The sequence below is a fragment of the Ictidomys tridecemlineatus genome, chromosome 11, assembly GCF_052094955.1.
Source record: "Ictidomys tridecemlineatus isolate mIctTri1 chromosome 11, mIctTri1.hap1, whole genome shotgun sequence".
Classification (NCBI taxonomy): Eukaryota; Metazoa; Chordata; class Mammalia; order Rodentia; family Sciuridae; genus Ictidomys; species Ictidomys tridecemlineatus.
Genome location: NC_135487.1, coordinates 109,527,921 through 109,549,543, shown reverse-complemented (window position 1 = coordinate 109,549,543; position 21,623 = coordinate 109,527,921). Strand labels below are relative to the sequence as shown.

General features: G+C 41.6%; 1 protein-coding gene across 1 annotated transcript in view; it reads right to left on the bottom strand.

The window, feature by feature from the left end:
• Window positions 1-13,614: 13,614 nt before the first annotated feature.
• The window catches only part of Cd101 (CD101 molecule), a 45,093-nt gene continuing 37,084 nt past the window's right edge, over window positions 13,615-21,623 (bottom strand). Inside the window, exon 9 of the mRNA XM_078027805.1 lies at window positions 13,615-14,070. Coding sequence (XP_077883931.1) covers window positions 13,829-14,070 — 242 coding nt within the window. The 3' untranslated portion in view covers window positions 13,615-13,828. The remainder of the gene's footprint in view (window positions 14,071-21,623) is intronic.

The following is a 21,623-nucleotide window of genomic DNA, read 5'->3' as shown; positions in this document are numbered from 1 at the left end:
GGGCAGGAAACGTGTGGTTCTTTTTTCTGTGGTTTTCTGTGGCTTTTATTTCTGCTTTCTCATTCTTATGTACTAATTGCTTTTGCTTTTTCTCTCTCATTCCTCTTTTGCTCCTGCTTACCTCACCACCTCCTCTTTCTAACCCTCAACACTTCTGCAGTTCAGGGTAGATGAAAACAGCATTGATGATCAGCTATGGAGGAGGAACCATCCAGGTCCTTGGTATTTTCACCTAAAGCTCTGCATGCATGTTTAAGCAATCCCTTTTCATCCTTAATCTTCTTCAGATGACACTATCTCTGCCACATCAGTAATTGCCTGTTTCTGATGGAAGAGCTGGAGCATGGCTAAGTGGCAGGTGGGGAATTTTTGCTCAGTTCATTTGACTAGTTTTGCTTTTAGGTTGTCCATGCTACCCATGGACATGCATGATAAAAAAAAATGCCCAACATGTATCACGTTAAGAACTTAACTCCATCTGAACCATGTTATCAGATATGAAGAGTGCACACCTGGGGTAAGCAAGGGCAAGCCACAGTTCAGTTCATTAATTATCCTGTCAATCTTGCTGTGGTCTGTATTGTGCTCCCCCCAAATTTTGTTGAAGGCCTGTCCCCTAGCGTTTTGGCATTTGCAGATGAATCCTTGAGGAGATATTAGATTTGAAGAGGTCATAAGGGAAAGGCCTTCATGATGGTATTAGTGCCCTTATAAGCAGAAACACCAGAGAGCTTCCCTCTTGGCTGTGAGAAAATACATTGAGAAGGTAGCTTGTCTGTAAGTCAGGAAGAGAGCCCTTACCAGACCCAGAATCAGCTGGCACCTTTATTTGGGACTTCTAGTCTCCAGAACTGTGAGAAAATAAATTTCTGTTGTCTCAGCCACCCAGTCTATGGTATTTTGTTGTGGTAGCCTGAGCAGACTAATACAAATTCCCAAGCTAATTATTTGCTATCTGCCATAACATTTGTTTTTCAAATGTGCCATTTGCACTTGAATCTACATGTAAATTGAATTAGCTAATTAATACAGGTATAAAGTACCTCAGGATAGGCGTCTCTGGTGACTCCATTTCTCATTAATTCCCATATATTTATACATCTTCACTTTGAATTCTTGGATTCAACTACGCTGGCTTCTCATTTAACTGCAAAGCACCCAGGCAGTTTTATCTAAATGTTCCCCTGTTCATGTTGCCTTGATATCCTGACTTTTTCCTGAAACCTTATACATAGTTATCCCTAAATTAGCCTCTTGACTGAGAACCTAAGCAGTGATCCCCTTTTATGGAAAAGCCCATGCTAGTGTTCCATTCCCACATCTTGTTCTCTCCATGAGTGTGCTGAGAATTAAGTAAAATTGCAGGTATCTGGTTTCCTTGTCAAGAGTAGAAAGGATTAAAATGGTCAGCTGGTCAACCATGATAATGATGATACCTAACGTTTAAGAGTTCTAGCTCCTTCATGTGTATATACCATTTAATCCTCACAACAACCTTGTAAAGTAAGGGTAAAGTAAGGGGCATTATCCCCATTTCACGGATGATGAAAATGAGGTAAAGAGAGATCAACTGCCAAAGATTACGTAATCATTGAGTGATGTAGCCAGGATTTGAACCTAAGTAGTATAAATCCAGAGCTCCCATACCTATTAATTTAGCAAAGGTTGTCATTAGGAATACCATTTTAAAGAAACAAAGAGTCAAAAGTGGAAGATTGTAAGAGGTAGTAGTTAACAACCTCAATTGTATCTCAGTGAAGCTTACTTCTTAGTGAGGGCTCAAGTGTTGACTCTTTCTTTTGTGTAGAAGGACTATTAAATATGGCAGTTGCCATTTAGCCTTCTCTTGCCAGGTGGAAAATCTCCTGGTTTACTTCATTTGAATGACACATGTTCAACACTACACTGACTACCTTTTCTCAATCAAGAAAAGAGGAGCAATGGGAGTATGTAGACAAATAATGTGTGTTTGGAGCTGATTTGGGGCAGAGGCAGTAAACCTTGTTCAACATCGCTGCTGAGCACAGCCACTTCAGATCCCTGCAACACTGTTCAGTTTTTGCTTCCATTGTGTTGCTTTTCACAAACCACATCACTGTTTGTCTGTTTGAGGGCTAGCAGGCATTTGGGCCATGCGTAGGGAATACAAGTCATTCTGATATCAGCACCCTTTTATTGGCCGATCACATCTTAGGCATTGAGAACAGAAGAGCCCTCAATTTCCTGCTGCCAGCAGGGTGGTACAAATAGCTGCTGTCAGACAGATCATTAAACAATACAAAGATTCCCTGAAGACAGACTTAAGAACTTGTAGCATCTGCCTTCGGTTACAGGAGACCATAACAAAACATGCTCTCATGTGTCTATTTAAACAACCTCTTAAGGCAACACAGAGTGGCCATTCAATTGACATGCGTTGGGCTGAATAGAGATCTGTGGGAACCAAGGCAGAGTGCACAGGGGTCCCCTGCTCCCCTAGTCCAAATTTACATCTCTCTTTCAGAGCAAACTGGCATTTAAAAATCTTGTGACAGTGTAAGCACCTGTGGTCATTTTCTGTCTCAGTGGTCCTCTCGTTACCTTTTGAGTCTTTGCTCATAATGAGATGGTAGAATCTGTATCTATGGGAATCATTCTGTGTAGAAAGAGCACTGCTTTTGGAGTCATGACCCTTACTACCACTTAATGATGACAATACTTAACTGTTTTTTCCTGATTCATGGTTGTGATGGCTCATTTTATGTGCCAACTTGATTGGGCTAAAGGTTACCCAGATAACTAGTAAAATGTTATTTCTGTTTTTTTCTGAAGGATTTTTCTGAAGGAAATTAGCATTTGAATCAGAAAACTGAGTAAACATACTTCCTTACTAATATTGGTTGGCATCATTCAATCTGATGAGTTCCCAAATAGAACAAAAAGTCAGAAGATAAGCAAATTGTCTCCATCTGGGATTTCTGTCTTCACCTGAACACAGACATTAGAGCTTCTGATTCTTGGGCCTGCAGACTCCAAGGTTTAAACCCCTTTATCAAGTCAGTTCTCAGGCCTTTTCCTCAACTAGGAGTTACATCACCAGCTCTTCTGCTTCTTAAACTACAGGACTCAGACTGAATTACACCACGTACTTTCCTGAGTCTCCAGTGTCTCCAGTTTGCAGTTACAGTCAGTTCTCAGCCTCCATAAACAAGTGACAACTCCCAGAATGAAATTCCTCTTATATATCTGTATAAATCCTATTGTTTCTGTTTCTCTGGAGAATGTGGCTAATATCAGCTTCTTCCCAATATTGTCATAAAGACTCAGGCCTTAAAACATGGTAGCTGCTCAACAAGGTGAATGTTAATTCTTATTTCATTTCTTCACTGAGGGAAGTGACTTGTCAATAACTCCTGCATGCCTAGTTCTTAGTATAAGCCTTGGCACATAGTAAATACTAGAAGATGCTTGTTGAATACACAAATCTTATTTTTTTAAGATATAAAAGATTTTTATTTATTTTGTTGTTTCTATTTATTTATTTATTTTTAGATATAAAATCTTATCATTTCTGTATTAAAGCTCTTTTCTCTGTGCCAGCCATCCATTTGATTCTCAAAAAGATACTAAAAAAACAAAACAAACAAACAAACAAAAAAAAACAATGAAAAAAATCTCACTGGTGTAGTGCCACACTCCTGTAATACCAGTGTCTTGGGAGGTTGAAACTGGAGATCACAAGTTCGAGGCCAGCTTCAACAACCTAGCAAAGGCCTAAACAACTTGGTGAGATCCTGTTTAAAAAAAAAAAAAAAAGTCTGGGTTGTGGCTGGGTTATTTAACACCCCTGGGTTCAATCCCCAGGATCAAAAAAAAAGTCTCAGTGGTACACACTTATAAACCCAGATACTCGGGGAGCTGAGGCAGGCAGTTCAAGGCTAGCCTCAGAAATTTAGAAAGAGCCTGTCCCAAAGTTAAAAAAGAAGAAGAAGAAAAAGAAGGAGGAGGAGGAGGAGGCGGTGGCAACTGGAGATGTAGCTCAAGTTGTATGGATCACATAGGTTCAAACCCCATTACTGCAAAAATAAAAAATAAAAATCTCAGGTTTAAGTTATTTGCAAATAGTTATAGAGTATAATATGATATATGTTATTATTTACCTACAGTAAATCTCAAGAAGATGACTCAGTGAATTTTTACACACAAACACACACACATACATGAAATTAACACATAGATAAAGATACAGACCATTTCAGTTGCCCCAGATTATTTCTTCATGCTACTTCCAGTCACTATTCCCCTGCCAGAGGAAATCATTATTCTTACTTCTGTCACCATATATTAATTTTACTGGCTCTTGAACTTCATACCTTTTGCATTCAGGGTTTTTCACTTAACAAATGCCCTGAGATTCATCCTTATCATCAGTAATTTGTTTTTATTACTATGTAGTATCCCATAGCACATAGAAACTATAATTTATCCATTTACCTATTGATGAACAATGAGGACTGTTTCCAGTTTTTATACAATGAGAAATAAAGCTATCAGTATTCTTATATATGCTATTTGGTAAGACATAAGCATAAGCATTAATTCTCTTGGGTAAATGCCAGGAGCCATAAGGAAGGTATGTGTTTAGTTTTATTTGAAACTACCAGCCAGGCATGGTGGTATACACCTATAGTCCCAGCAACTCAGGAGGCTGAGGCAGGAGAATCACAAGTTTGAGGCCAACATCAGCAACTTAGTGAAGCCTAAGCAACTTAGTGAGATCCTATCTCAAAATAAAAAGTAAAATGGACTGAGGATGTAACTGAGTGATTAAGCACCCCTGGGTTCAATTATTAGTACCACAAAAAAAAAGAAAGAAAGAAACTACCATACAAAATATTTGGGCAGATTCAGACTTCCACCAGCCATGTATTGAAATTCCAGTTGCTCCAAATTCTTAATAGCATTTGATGTTGTCAGTCTTACATTTTAGCCATCCTGGTACATGTATAAGGGTAACTCACTCTTTAAATTTGCATTTTTCTGATAAGTAATGACCTGAGCATCTTTTTATATTCAATGGCCATGCACTCACTATATCGCCCATATCTCTTTTCAAGGGAAACTGCTATAGAGAGCATAGTTGATTGACAACCTCTAACATCCAGATCTTTAGATCAATTATGATGTATGTGCTGAGGCACATTTCCTCCTGGATGCTCTTAGTGAGAGTCTAAGCATAGTAGAGATACAAGAGCTATTCTGCCCCATGAGGTTCTGACCTATTTTTAGAGACTCCCTATCAGTTTGAAACAGATTGTCTCAGAGCTGCTGTATAGAGAGACTCTGCCTACATAATCCTTCTTCCTTCCTGGTTTCCTTCCATAGGAGTCAAACCTGCCTCATAGTGGCTCTTCACATTTTCTGCATCTCCCAGTCTCCTCTTTCCTTCATAGGATTTGCTCCCAGTAGGTCCCTTCCATGTTTAATCCCACCTTGTTGGTATATGCTTCTCAAAGCACTCAGTAGACATATATCTTTGTTGACTATTCTCATATCCTCTTTTGTGAAATCCATGTTCAAGTATTTTTTTCCCCTTTCAAACCATGTTCCTATTTTTTGCCTACTTTTAAATTAAGTTATGTGCGCCCTTTTTTTAAATTGATTTATAAGCTGGGCATGGTGGTGCATGCCTGTAATCACAGCAGCTCAGGAGGCTGAGGTAGAAGCATCGCACGATTTCAAAGTCAGCCTCCGCAAAAGCGAAGTACTAAGCAACTCAGTGAGACCCTGTCTCTAAATAAAACTCAAAATAGGGCTAGGGATGTGGCTCAGTGGTTGAGGGCCCCCTTTTTAATCCCTGATACTCCTCCCCAAAGAAGGCCCATTTAATTGATTTATAGGAGTTCAGGATATAAATATTAATAAAAGTTCATATCAGGAATGTTTTGTGATTATCATTCTCCCAGTCTGTGGCTTATATACTGGTCCCTATCTTAAAGTTGTCTTCCCCACCCGCCCAGTACTGGGGATTGAACCCAGGGTCTTGTACATAGTAGTCAAGTGCACTACCACTGAGCTACACCCCAGTTCCTTTTTAAGCTTTACCTTGAGACCTAAACTTGTGATCCTCCTGTCTCAGCTCCCCAATAGCTGGAAATATAGGTGTAGGCCATCACACCTTGTTGAGAGCCACAGCTGAAGCGGCCCAGCAAACTTCCAGCTGATTGGCTCCTCTGCGGTGATGCTCATTGGGCTGTTTCCCTGCCCTTTCAGACCACAGAGCTGCTCATTGGGGGACTCTTTTGGCTGCACCCACACGACCCAGCCAATCGGCCTCAAGAGCGGGAGGAGTGGGGGGTTGAAAGGCTACCCAGAAGCTGGTGGTGGCAGTTGGGCTCTGAGGGAATTCCTGAAGAGCTTCTGTGGTGGAGTGTGTTCTAAAAATAAAGTTCGTTTCTGCCTGATAAGTGGCTCCTGAATTGTGCCCAGCCAGACTGCGGCAACACCTGGCTGAGTATGATGCTTATCAACTTCAGAAAGTTCCCCTCAAAAAAAAAAAAGTTCCCTTCTATTACTAGTTTACTGAGAAATATTATTAAGAGTAAGTATTGAACATTATTAAATTACTTTTTGCATCTATTAAGATGATCAAGTATTTTTCTTCCTTATTCTGTTCACTTAATGATTTGCATAAATTGAATTTTATATGTTGAAACAACCTTGCATTACTGGAATAAATCATGCTTCAGTAGTAAATTGTGATTAAATCATAATTCACTGTGATTTAATATATCAACAAAGTTTATTGAGGATAGGCAAAGATTTCTTAAACAGTACATTAAAACATAACATTCACCTAATTTTTGTTATAGATGCCACTGCTTTAGGGAAAGGAAATGATATTCTTTTTAAAAATTTGATGCTGGAGCAATGGGATAATCAAAAGGAGAGAAATAAACTTTGATCTTTATTTTCCTTTTTTGAAAATGCTATAATATACTTAGTATAAAATTTATCATTTTAACCATTTTAAGTGTACATTTCAGCAGCATTAAATTCAATTACATTGTTGTGCCACTACCACTATCACTAGAACTATTTTTTATTGGTGCATTATAATTATACATGATAGTGGGCTTCATTGGCCAGAACTTTTTTTATCCTCTCAAATAAAAACTCTATAATTCATTAGATAATAATTTCCTATTGACTCATCTCCAACCCCGGAAACCATCCTTCTACTTTCTGTCTATAAAGTAGACTCTCTGGGTACTTCATATATAGAATCCCATGGTATTTCTCCTATTGTGACTGGCTTCCTTCACTTAGCATAGGTCTCCTCAAGGTTTATCCATGTCCCTGATTTTTCATTTATCTTGGGTATATACTCAGAAATGGAATTACTGGGCCTTATAGTAATCTATTTTTGCAGTAAGACAATGCAAATAAAGAAAGAAAAGGAAATGTGTTACAATTTTTCCATAGAAGCTGTGCCATTTTACATTCCTATCAGTAGCATTCAAGGTTCCCAACTCAAATTGTATACAAAATTAATTTGTTTAAAATTAATTTTAGATGTATTCCAAGCCTTCTTTGGAAAGGTAAACAATGAAGCACTCAGAAGAAAACATGGACAAATAGTTTCATGACCTTTAAGTGTAGGCCTAACTTTGAGGTGCTGTTTTGATGGCAGAGTTTTGGTATCTATTGATGGCTTTCGGATATGATGCAGGATTATAAAGCTCTAAAGTCTTCTAATTACCTTGCACGATATCTTATGTTGAAACTGAGTGCCTTTAAATAGAAATGCATGCTCCAGTTATTCTAGTCTTCATCACTCCCAGAAGACTCCACAGACCAATTGTTTTTCCCTTCATTTACTTGCTTGAATCCTGAAGCACCTAAGCTGATGATCCTTTGTCTATAGTATTATCGTGACCAAAGAACTGTTACTGATATGTGTTTTAATTAGAGACTCATTGCATATACACAAAGACGTATTACCAAAGAACATTGATTGCTACTGTCATGGTGTCTTCTTCTGATTGGCATGGGACTCTCAATAATTACCTGTTACAAGTAAGATAAGTTTGAAAATCCTTCACATGAAGATATACATATACATAATCAGAGCCAAGGAAGTAGGCTGTAAACACACCAGTGACACAGGGCAGGTTCCATGTTACCACATCTCTCTGTGTACATGCCATCCATGTACATCAGGTCACAGGCGAACACCTCCCAGCACAGTGTACTCTGGGGGAGATGACCTAAGACAATATTATGGGTGCTCATAATCTTACAGTTACCAAAGGATAGAGGTGATGGTAGAGAGCTTTCTGAGATTTGGGCTTGCTTCACAATTGTATGTGGACACGATCCAGTCCAAAACAGGTAAACAAAGGAATAAATAGTACTGCTTTCCCCCTTTCTCTCTTTCTCTCTCTCTCCCCTGTGGTACTGGATATTGAATCCTCTGCACTACATTCCCAGCCCTTTTTTAATTTTATTTTGAGAGAGGGTGTCACTAAGTTGCCCAGACTGGTCTTAAACTTGCAATCTTCCTGCCTCGGCCGGCCTTGGAGTAGCTAGGATGCACCATCAAATTCAGCTCCCCTAGTATCTTAGTGAACTTCTTCAGCAATATTGAGGTCAATTAAATGAAGGTGATTAGAAAAGAGGAAAAAAATCCAAAGACAAAATCAGAACCATGTTTGAGAACCAGGAAGTAATTCGGTGTGGCTGGAGCATAGGGTTCCAGAAAGGTAGTAGGGCAAGATAAATTGAGCAAGGATCTTCTTACTGAAAAAAAGGCAATTTTAAAGTGGCAGCCCCCTCCACCCTCCCACCCACTCTCTCCACCTTTCCACCCACCACCACTCTTGACTTTGAAGGAGCAATACATTTGGATTTTCATATACTGGTTAATTATAGCATATAGACTTCTTAATCACTATCCTTACCCAATGTGTTCTTTTATCTCTGTAAATAGTTTAATGTGATAATCATGCTTCTAGTCAAAACATCTCTATTTGGCAGTCAGAGCTCACCCAGAAGGAGACTTGGATTCAGAGGTGACCTGGTAGCAACTTCAAATTTCTAACAAGTAAATTAAAATAAAAACAAGTATCAAAAATATAAACAGAGAGCTAGTTAAGATAGTGAATATATGTAACTTTCTTACCTCTATACCTGTCTGTAGAAAATTAGGTTAAAAATTTTTGAACACAAGAGGAATCTCATAATATGTGTCATTGTATTTAATATATAATTATACATATAAATCTACTTCTATAAACTTGATATCATGCTCAAAGCTGTCTTATAATTTTGTGCTATACTCAAACACTTGCAAAATTAGTGTCATTTCCATTATACAAAGCAGGAAAGTAATAGTTGCTCTCCAGCTGGCTGTCTAATCTCACCTTGACATTTCCACCTTCCTCAGTCTAACCCCATCCAATATCTGTGCTGTTATTTTTTATTCTCCTAAGCCACAGCTGCCCCTTCCCTATTAAATAATGTTCAATGGCTCACCATTGCCTACCACATAAAGTCCATGTTCTTCTTTCTACATGTTCAAGATCTGTCCTCCTGGCCCTTTCCACCACCCCAAAATTTTGCTCGAACTCCCTTTCCTGATTTACCTCCTACCCATAGATCACACACTTAAATCAAACCAAAGTTATTGTATGCATTGCATTGTACTTTTCATTGCAAAATTTTTCTAGACCATTTACTCTAATTGGTCCTATTATTCTATTTCCTTACTTTTAAAGCCCAATTCAAATATCTCCTTGTGAAATTTTCTCTCATTTCTAAATGCCTAAGAAGTTAGTGCACACCTTCCTGGGATCAGAGAATGAGAAATGGAGAGAATAGCCTGAAGTCTGTCTCCCAGTCTGATCCCAGTTGGTGTTTGGACTCTACAAAGAAAGGAGATGTTGGGCAAAAGTTAGTAGTCATTTTAACAAGAGAATACTTAAGAGACATAAAGCATAAGCAGTCTTGGATTCATTCTCCTATATCAGAGCATAAAGCAAAGGCAGAATGAGAGTAAGATGTTACCTCTAAACACGTGCAGACTAATGTCTAGTTCTCCTCCCTTCCAGCTGCAGTGAGCCTGTTGGAACCCACAGAGCCAGAGAGAGTAGCAAAGGATTATGTGGGAGTGACCTTGTTTTTGAGCTCATATGAATTCTCAGAATCTTCAGGAATCCCCAGAAATATTTGAAGGACACTGTACATGGCTGTTATGATTTAGATATAATGTGTCTCTCAAAAGCTCCAGCCTTAATGCAAGAACATTCAAAGGTAAACTGATTATGAGAGCTGTAACCTACTCAGTCCATCCTGGTTCGAACGGACTAATTGGGTGGTAACTGTAGGCAGGCGGAACATGGCTGGAAGAAGTAGGTGTCTGGGAGCATGTTCTGGAAGGGTCCGTCTTCCCCACTTCCCCTCTCTATCTCTCTGCTTCCTGGCCACCATGGAACAGTGCTCCTCCACCACCTGCTTCCACCATGATGTGCTAACTCCATTGTTCTGGGCCTTACCTCTGACCCAGAGCAAGGGAGTCAGCATACCATGGACTGAACCTCTGAAACCATGAGCCTAAATAAACTTTTCTTCCTCTAAGTTGTTCTTTTTGAGTATTTTGGTCACAGTAATGAAAAGCTAACTAATACAATGGGCAAGACCCCGTGTAAGCAACCTGTGACAAAAACCTATAGAATCTGAATTACTACTATTGATATCATTTCATTTATGATTGATATCATTTCATTTATGTGCACAGGCAGTTAAGACCTGGAAAAACATGGGTTATACTGACATTCACTTATAATTTGACATGGTTTAAAACTTATCTCCACATAAGAACTGATCTGATCACTGTAACACACACATGAGGAGGTATTATTACCACCAGGTTTTCCCCATAGTGCTTATTGTGGAGAGAGTCCAGAACTTGTTAGCAGACCTAAATTTTGGCTCTTACTTTTTTGCATATGGTTGGGGACCCTGGATAAATCCCAGCTTTTTTGAGCTTCAATTCCTCACTTGAAGAACAGGAATAATAATCCCTTCTAGAAGGGGATTCCATAAGACTCTGAGATGATGAAGGAATCCTGTTCAAGAATGAGAAATAATTATGGCAGGTGACTTTCTTGCATTACATTCATTTTCTGCCTTGACTCAATAGACTGAAAATAATGAAAGGGTCAACCATGGCTTTCTGGTCTTGACAAAGTATGTTCACAGTATGATGGTGTGGAATACTGCAGAGGTAGTGAGCTGTCCATCTCTAGGATGAGCCTGGTGGGGAAGATTCAAATGGTAGAAAGTCTTGGACTTGACACTGGTCCTCAGAACCTAAGATTATTTATTAAGTCAGTCAGGTACAAAACAGATTCAGATATAACAGATCAAATCAAGCTTCCCAGGAACAAAATACATGGGTAAAATGGACAGAATATTAACTATCAGGATGAAAAAGTTGAAATCAATGTGTTGAAAGTGAAGGTTTCCATTATACTTCAAACATTAAAGTTCGAACATTAAACTGGAAAGAGGTTTCATGTAAAATATTTGTTGAATTGGATCAAAGCAAATTTTATTCTAGAAGTTCAAAAGTTAAAAAAAAAAAAAAAGGAAGTAGAAGGTAACTTTGGGGTTTTAGTTGCCTGACAACTCACTATGGGACAATAGTGTGATGTAGCTTCTAAGAAAATCTAGGTCCCATTTATGACAGAGAGCATCTGCAGAAACAAGGCAACGCTCCCAGGGGCACAAGGCCATGTCTGACTCATCACTTGGGCCCTGTGTGCCTGTTACAGCGGCTGGCAAGCTGCAAGGGCTTGCTGGGAATACTTCCCTGGCTTAGTGCTCAGTTTGATAGCGCAGTCTCTCTCTGTGCAAGTCCTGTGCTGAGTTCACTGTGCTGGGTTCAAATGTGAAGGAATGGTATTTGAGCCAAGAAAGCTGTATCCAGGTGAAGAGAGGTGGGACAGAGGAAGGGAGCTCCGGGCAGATGGCAGCTCCACTGTCTATTCTGTGATTCTCTGGCTGGGGCTCAATTGTACTTTCTTTCCTTCCCAAATCTCAATTAAAATACAAATTTCTGTCCTTAAAAATGGGAGTTCATAACCCACTTGAATCAAAGTGTGAAATATGATATGTCAAGAACTATGTAATGTTTTGAACAACCAACAATTAAAATTAAAAAAAAAAATACAAATTTCTGGGGGGGAAAAATGCAGGGAAAGGGTTCATCAGACTTTCTAAGAAGTCTTTTATTCCTGTTTTGTTTTCAGTAAAAATATGCTCCTTCACCTGGGAGAGAAGTAGTAAAAGTATTGACACGTTTAAGAAAATATTTGGAGTATTTCAAATGAGGCTAAAAAAGGAGATGAATTTAAGAAACCTGCAGGTCTAGAGTAAAGGTTCTCATAGCCACCCATAATCTGCTTGCAAAGGAGCAAAGGAACTAATTAAATTTGGAGAGGATCACGCGCCTGATAAAATAATTAAAAATAAATTGCTCTCCTTGGAAATGCAAATTGCTAAGCCATAAAGCAACCCTGTTGGTCACTTTGACAATAAATAGACGTATTTTCTCAGGTCTTTTAGGTGGCATTGATTGATTTCCAATTGTGGATAAAACAAGGCCTGAGCAGCTTTTGAAACAAAGGTGAGGAGACCCCAGGCCTGATGGGGACAGCCTTTGAAAGCCTCAAGCCTTAGATGCCCCCAACTTTGGAATTTTCCAGGCAGAGATTAGGGGATCCCCAGGAATCACACTTGACCTGCTGCTTGCCTTGAGAACAAGGGAGGACCTAGTGGCACTGCTGACCCCTCCTCCTCCACACATTACCACAATGTTTTCCTGCTGCCCGGAATTGTCAGGTCATGGGAAAGATGCCCTGGAGCCAATGGATGGGTCCTTTGGTGGGGAAAGAAGGGGAGACGGCTGGCCTTGGGGGCCTAAGTGTAGCACTACTGCATGAAACAGAAAAAGCTTTTTCTCAGCAATGACTTAGTAAATCTTATGGCATAAAAGCAAACCCCCTCCCCCTTTCCCCCCCAAATCCTCAAGCTACAAAATGTTTTATAGAACCAGTATTGATTCACCTACTCTTAAGCTCTTGAGTAGATGGGATAGGGGGGAAAAATGGATTTTTGGTCTAGAAAGATATTACATTCTGGTTGGGAGGCAGTTTTTAGGTAAATGAGTGAATGTTCCCTATTCTTTCTGCCTTGCTGACGTTGGGCTCTTTCCTGCACCTCTTACCTGGAAGAAGGAGATTACCTCAAGCCAATGTAACTGGGCTACCAGTGTTTCCAGGGAAATTAGTAATGAAGAGAAGACCCAAGAAGAGGGAGAGGGGAAGAGAAAGGGCAAGGAAGGCTTGGACCCACCCAGGACTCCACCATCAGGGCTCATCTGACCCTCCAATCTGTGTGAGGGAGGCACTTCTCTACCTACAACCTCTAGGGGGCGTGGTCAGGGGGAGCCTGAGTAATGATGATGCTACCTGCGTCTGAAAGTTGCAAGGGGTAAATAACCTGGCACCATATAGTTTTAATTTCTTTCTCCATTACTGCTAAGGTTGTTGAACATTTTTTTTTCAGGTATTTGTTGACCATTTTTATTTCTTCTTTGAAAAAAACAAAATGTATATATTTAAGAAAAACAAGTGCTCATTAAATGTTCCCTCTGATTCCTAGGCAACTTGCCCAAGGCCACAGCTGTAGGGAAGGACAGGAGCAGGCTTTGTTCACACCCAGGTAAGTTCACTTCAAAAGTCCCCATGTGCTCCTTCCACCAGATGCAGGTGCCTCTCAGGAGTCAGTTGTCTTCATCTTCCTCTTGGTGCTTCCTCCTGTCTGTAGTCCAGCCTTCAGCTCCGTTCAGACCCACCCAAAGAGACTTGTCTTTCTGTGTTCTGAGACTCAGCTGCGACAGCTTTTTGGCCTTCCAGAATAAGCAGAGGAGGGAAATGAGCAGAAGAACGAACATGACCAAGGGACAGATGACAAGAAAGTAGAGTAAAGGTGTCGAGGAGCAGATCCGGGAAGGAAACGTGGTCTCTGCAATGAAAGGGAGGAAAATACAGACAGCGTCATTCTCCCACCTATCTAGACTAACCAGTCATGCACATTTCTCAATTTAATGTTACAGGCAAATATATGTAAACACAAAGGGGCCAAGTGACATGTGGGAGCCCAGGACTGGGTGCTTGCACAGCTCTGCTCACCTAATGCTCGCAACTCCCCCTTGCCCAGCAATTTCCAACCACTGGAGTTTCCAATGACCTACTTAAAACTACCAGCACAAACCAAAGACAAAACAAAAAGAAAAAGAAAACCTCTCCTTTAATCTTCCTTCCTCAGAAAAGATATCTATAATTCAGCCCTCGTTCTCAACTATGTTGCCAGCCCTGAATTTTTAACTGAGCTATTCCCACTGCTGCTTCTGAAATACACACCACATTGCACTGTCCTCGTAAACATCTGAGCCTGCAGAGAGGAGCACTTCCCTCCCTGACCCATACCTGGCCTCCAAGCAGAACCCTCTTGGGCTCCTTTTCTGGACTGCTCAATTGTCCCTCCCTGTACCTAATTCTCCAGGTCCTTCCTGCCTAGCCAGATCACTCTTCCTTTCCTGGTGCTCCTACCTGGCCTTGGGCACAAGTCTCTGCTTATTCCCCTCTCACACAGCCCTTTGTTTAGACCTCTTTCCTCCTCTTTAACCCATCTCTTTGTTTTATTATAGCTATGGAGTACATCTGATAGTGTCATGTGCTTCTACACCCCCTACAGTGTCTAGGACACGTGTTCAATAACTTCTGCTGATCTGAATTAAATCAGGTTGACTGCAACCACCCAGGCCAAAGATACTATATAAAGTCATGCTGAAGTATGTGATCCTCCCACAGCTGCAGTCCGCAGGGAAGCACCATCAGCAGACAGACATGTGGAGCACGCACAAGCAGCCTCAGAGTGGCTCCTGGCCGCTCGCTCGGTCAAGGGAGCAAAGAGGAGAGGATTGCAAACACCACAGGTTCCAGCAAATGATGCCCTGAGCTACAGCCGGTCAAAAGAACCACATTTACAGAGTCTTGAAGCAGAAAGTCATAGGCTTAAAGACATACCGACCACTAATTATAGCCTACCAACTGCATTTATTTATGACATGATATTTGAAATCAGGACCGTTCAGAAAAAATCGCATGCTATCAATAGCTGTGCTTTTCTTGGAAAACTGTAACGACATAAGCAATCTCTTCTTCAAAGGTTAAGCTATAGGATTCATAGAATTATAGACTCTTTGAGATGAAAACAGGTTTATAGGTCATTATGACCCATCTCCTGCTGTAAGAATTCCATTTTGGGCATTGCTAATGCATTTTACATGTTGAAAAAAATTGAGAAAGAATCTGGACATTTGCTCAAGTGCTGTATTGTGTGTTCCTTGAAGGTAAGGCCTGTGTCTTATGAGTCTTTTTATCTTGTGCAGCACTTTATCCACAGGACCTCAATGGAGCCTAATGAATGCAGTATTGTATGAATGCATTTCACAAGGGAACAAGGGGCAGCCGCCATTGTATTATGAAAAGTAAGGATCCTCCTGAACTTGAGGCTGGCAGCTCTGAATGGGCTGGCAAAGAGCTGCAGGGGTTTGTGGCCGGGATTTTTTCTGGTCTCACTTGCATTCTCCATGCTATTTTTTTTTTCTTTTTGGAAGGATGAGCAATGGCAGTGCCAGATTTTGAATTCTTTACCATCTCCTCTCCACATTCTCTCCCAAATGATCCAGCTTGATTACAGTTATTGTCCCAGGTCTCATCTGAGCACACTGAAGGCATGGTTAAAAGGAAGCATAGATAATGCTAAAAGAGAATGGAGCCAGGACTAGGTGCAGAGGTCACTGGCCATGGGCATTCACGCCGAGTAACGAATGAGCACCTACTATATTTCAGAGAGAGCTGGGTTCAAATCATCATGCTTCAACTTACTGGAAGTTACTTATCCTCTCTAATCATTAGTTTCCTCATCAGACAAACAGGGATAATAATAATGTCCAGAGTTATGATGTGATAATGCATAATACAACATTTAACATAATGCTTAATAGCATTTGTTGAATCAGAAAATAATCAATATTAGTTGGAGGGCTACTGAGAAAGCTGAGAAAAATTGCAGACAACTTACTCTCAAAAGACTATATGCAGGATTCCTGTTGCTTCCTCATTCAGGGATCACATGTGCCATAGTTTGGATCTGGAATGTCCCCCAAAAGCTAATGTGTTAAAGGCTTGGTCCTTAGCTTGGCACTACTAGAAGCTGGTACAACCTTTAAGAGGGGGATCTATTGGAAGATCTTAGGTCACTGTGGGTATGCCCTCAAAGAGGATCGTGGGACACCAGTCTCTTCCTTTTTCTTTGCTTCTTGGATGCTATGAGGTGAGCAGCTTTCTCTGCTGCACACTCCTGCCATAATGTACTGCCTCCCGACAGGTCCAAAACAATGGACCAACTGATGATGAACTGAAACCTCCAAAACTATGAATCAAGAGAAAACTTTCTTGGGGCTGGGAATGTGGCTCAGTGGTAGAGTGTCTGCCTGGCATGCACAAGGCCCTGGGTTCAACCCCGAGCACCATACACTCAAAAAAGATAAACAAAGGTTTATCTGAGGTATTTTGTCACAGAGATGGAAAGCCAGTTAACATGACAGTCTTGGCCAAGTTCTTCTACCAGCTAAATTCTCTTCGATGTCATCCTTTGCCCCAAACCTGGGCAACCTTCAGCTAAAAGGCTCTGGCTTCCTTTCTAGTTATGGGAAGCCGAGAATTTGAGGTGGGAGTTGGCTGTACCAAGTCTCACGGTTGCTAGGATGGTGGTGTGATGATGGTGAGATGGGGCTGGCGCATGGGTGGTGGGAAAAAGAAATCTGGTACTGAACTTCTTTGCCCCTGGGACTGTAATCTTCTGCGTGAAGGGACTGCCAGAGGCCTTGATGGTCTTAATGGGGAGGAGGATGCTCTGTTTAGAGCAATCTGCTATCAAAGGACGGCAAAGTGCACTCCTCACAGCGCTGAATTAGCCAGCAGCTACCAACTGTCAGCTCCAGTGCTTCTAAATTACCTCTCCTGGGAGGGCAGTGTTTTCTCTGGATCCCACATCACCATTTCCCACCATCTGCCTCTCACCCATATTTGGATTAGAATTGGTGACACTCAAAACCATCAGGGTTTGGCATTTTGAATCAATCTAAGTGTCCAAGGCTCAAAGTACAAGCCCTGCAAAACAGAGCCAAAAATTTAATGAGAACACTTTATCATGAGGCTTAGTTTATAACTTGCTCCTCCCACAGCCACAGGGGAGCCTCCTTTTGGATACTATCTCAGAAACACTGACTTCTGAGAAGTGTAGGATGATAAGGGGGCTCCCAATTCCTCTCCACCCCTCCATCCAAAACTTGGGCAATTGGCTATACCACACATGCAAGTGTGGTTCCTGCCAAGAAATAAAAGTGGGGGAAGGCCTTCTGATATCAGGTGCATCTCAGAATCAGTAATGCCCTGTCAGCATTCCATTTCAACTTAATGGAAGACTTGCTCATTCTTTGATCAAGCCTGTGTTGAGTGCTATGTGCCAGGCCTCACTGAAGGCAAGGGTGAGAGGTAAACAAATGACGTGACCTCTCCAGGAACATCAGTGTGGTAGGATGTGTGTCTCCTTTAAGAATCCACCTTCTCAATAAATCCTCACCCCAAAAGAGCTGGGAAATGGCTACAAGTACTACACTACTAAAATAATCCAGTCCCCAGAAAGCCTTACAACCTGGCCTATCAATTAATCCAGACAATTCTTCAAAAAATAAAGACCTTCATATGTAGGGCCTGAGGATGAGGCAGACAGACTCAGGCAGCTGTAGGCCCTGTCCTGGCTTGGCCATTGGTAAGGAAGTAACATGGAGAAGAAAAGGTGAGGTCCGTTCTCCCAGGGAATGCCTCTTAATTATTCTGCCTTCACTGGAGTTCCCTGCTCCACAACTCTAATGTGTAAAACTAACCCAACCTGGGGTGCCCACAGAGGGGGTGGAAAGCCACTGAGAAGTGACAATTAGCAGTATATTATATGTGACCCGGGTACTTTTTAGCACATGGAACTGGTACTCTCCAGGAATGGGATTGTGACTCAGTAAGTATCTGAGCATCTCCTGCACGCCAGACGGAGCCAGATGGGGACAAGACACCCATAGTCTTTGCCTGCTCAGAGCGTCAGTCTAGCAGTGGTGGTGGGTGAATGTGGTCGTGATGACTAAGAGAGCAAGGTGAGTCACGGTGACAGCAGCAGCTCAGTTGGTGGGTGAAAGATTAGAGGTTGACCAGGGAAGAAGGTGTGGAGGGGGCCGTGAGGCACTACCAGTGCCGGGTGTCAGCCGTGTCTAGTCTCTTCTGCACTTCGCCTTCTTCCTCTCTACAGTGTGAATGTGCTCAAGTTCCTACCATCTTTGAAGCAACACAGAAATAAAGCAGAACGAAAATGCTCTCACTGACACCTCTTGCTATGTTTGTGGTCTTCTCTCTTTCCCGTTATAGCTCCTGAGAGAGTCATCTGTACTTGATGGGTTGCTTGCTCGTTTCTAGACCAGTGCAATCTGACTTCTCTCTTTACTGTTCTGCAATTGTCCTCCTATCTTGTCAAATCCATGGAAACGCCATTCTTAGCTAAGACCTCTCTGCACTGTCCAGCACGTTGTCTCTCCCCTCCCTCTTGATGCCCTCTCTGCCCTGGGTTTCTGTGATAGCACTGAATTCCAATTTTCCTCCTACTTCCCAGCCATCGCAGTCAATCTCCTCCTTCCCAGTCTGCCTCTCTGTTCTCCTGATCAATAGTGAGATGTCTCAGGGACTCATCTCTGAGCATCATCGGTTATAAATTAATAGCCCCTAAAGTACAACTCTGCTGCATATTCCATTTAGAAGCCCCCATGACTATCAGACAGATTATTTTTGATAATTCACATGTAATCCAAACTCAATGCCAGCTCCATTTACTCAAAATTGAACTAATCTCCCCCTATAAACCTTGCTCCTGTGTTACATTGCTTGGTCACTGACATCACTGTTCACCTAAGCCAGCATCCAAATAGTCATCCTCGATTTTCCCCTTCCACTCATTGCCCACATATATCTAATCAGTGTCTAGATCCTGAAGATTAGGCCTCCTAATGCCTCATGCTGTCCTTCTCTCAGTCTCACTGGCACTGCCTTAATTCATCTTGTCTCATCGGGTTCCTACAATTTCAGATGCTTCTCCCTGCTCTGTCTGCCTCTGCTCCAATTGATCAGAAATACTACTGCCAGTGGGAACTTTCTATAAAATGCAGATCTGATGATGTCACTTCCCTCTTTGGACTTTTTCAGCAACACCCCATAACTGCACGATAAAGTGCCCTTCCTTAGCTTCAGACACCAGATGTACCCAAGATCTGTGCCTTCCCCATCTCACTGGTCTCAGCTGTCACCATTGTACCACAGCCCTTATACCAAGGGGACCCTCCCAGATCTCCTTCCTACCCTGCCCTCACCTAGCTCATTTGTTCCTTTAGCACCCTGAGAATGCTTCTTCAACAACACCTGTCATGCTGGACTTGACTTCCCACTCTGGACTCCAAGTCCTGTATATACCTAGTAATATACATTTTTTTTTGTATTCTCAGAACCTCATATAAATTTAATTATTGAACAAATGAAATTATTTTGTCAGGGGATGTAGCTCGGTGGTAGAGCACTTGCCTAGCATGTGTGAGGCCCTGGGTTCCATCCCCAGCATCACAAAAGAAAAAGAACTTGTCACAAAGGTGTACATACAACTATGTATATATGTGCATATATGAATTATATACATACATGTGTGTAACATGTTTGGAGGCATAAGAGGAAAAGGAGTTAGCATTTGTTTAGCACCTGTCATGTGCCAGGGATTATACCGGGTACTTTAAAACACATTTACATTTTGATCTTCATTTTACAAGAAAGCTGAAGCTCACAGAAGTCACATACCCATGGTATGATTTCATGGCTCATAGGTGGCAGAGCTGTGATCTGAGCCCAGGCTTATCCGACTTCAACCCCTGGGAACTTTTCATCACCCAGACTGTCTCCCCAACCACCAGAGAGGAACAGTGAGGCGGAGGATTCAAGGTGCTATATTATAAGGGTTTCCTTGAGAATCCTTGACATTAGTCGTGCTGAAAATCCTCAGTTGGTCATGGCACAGGCTTTTGAGCTTTTTCGGTTGTGAAGAATATAAATACCACTCAATTTTTAATGTTTCCTTTCCAGAGTTTGTCTTTTTAAAACTTTACACCTGTTTTACAAGGATTCCACTGAGATTAACAACATATATATATGCTATGAAGGATCTCAACTGCCCCAGAGGAGCTGTGCTTTCTAGTCACAGAATATGTACTTTTTACTGTTATTATCTATTTATTCTACTGAAAAAATTGCTGAATCTACAAAGCCTTAGAATTCCAATGGGAACATCTGTATGGAATGTGCTCAGGGGTGGTGGGACCTCCTATAAATGTTGGAACAAAGGGCTGATAAGAAAAAAAAGTTCTGTCTGGACATTTGAGAGAAAAAAAAAAATCTGAAGAAGGGACAGGGGTTGAGGATGATGCAGCCCTGGGAGCAATCACATCACTTTGACTTCCACTTCAGAGCCCGGCTGTGGCTGAGATGCAACTGTCCTGATTCTGAGAGTTGCCTTATGTTCTCGATAGCAACTTTCTCTCCTATAGAGCGTCACTAAAGCAGCTTTACCTTATTGATCATTTCCATTTATCCTCCCTGGTGTGGGGTCCCCGTCTATACCTCTGCTTCTCCAATGGCCCTTTCCCATGCTAAGTTCATTTCACAGTTCACCTCTCACCTGCTTCTTGAACCTCACTGGAAAGAAGTGGCTAAGAGAATGGGCTGCACATGTTGTAGCCAGCCATCGAACACCAGCGTCTAGTTTTTATTATGAACACATGCTTAATAAGTGACTATCCTATGCTGAACTGTACTAGGCTGAGCACTCGAATGAGCAAGAGGACCTTTGTGCATAGAAAACGGTCAGTCCCTGACCAAGGGTTTTTGAGTGGCTGCCCTCCTTGCTGGAACCTGTAAATAAGTTCTATAGGGCACCCTTTCATCCTTGATGCCTTTCAAGGGACAACAAGAAGGAGCACACCAATGACCATTGCTACAGTTTGAGTCTGAAAGTGTTCCCCAAGTGTTCCCTATGGTGAAGGCCCCTCCAGCTTGGTGCTCTTGGGAGGGGGTGGAGCCTAGCAGGAGGTCTTTAGGTTACTGACAGTGTGCCAAAGGGGAGAGTGGGACAATAGTCCCTTTATCATTTTCTCTTTCACTTCCTGGTCACTAGATGAGCAGTTTTGCTCTGCCATATGCTCCTGCCATGATGTACCACTGTAGACCCAAAGCATCTGATCATCTGACTAAAATCTCTAAAGCTTTAGGCCAAGTTATACCTTTCCTCTTTATAAGCTGGTTATCTCAGGTCTTTGTTACAGTAATGAAAAGCGTTAACGTGACCTTCATGATCCAAGTCCCAGTGGTTTG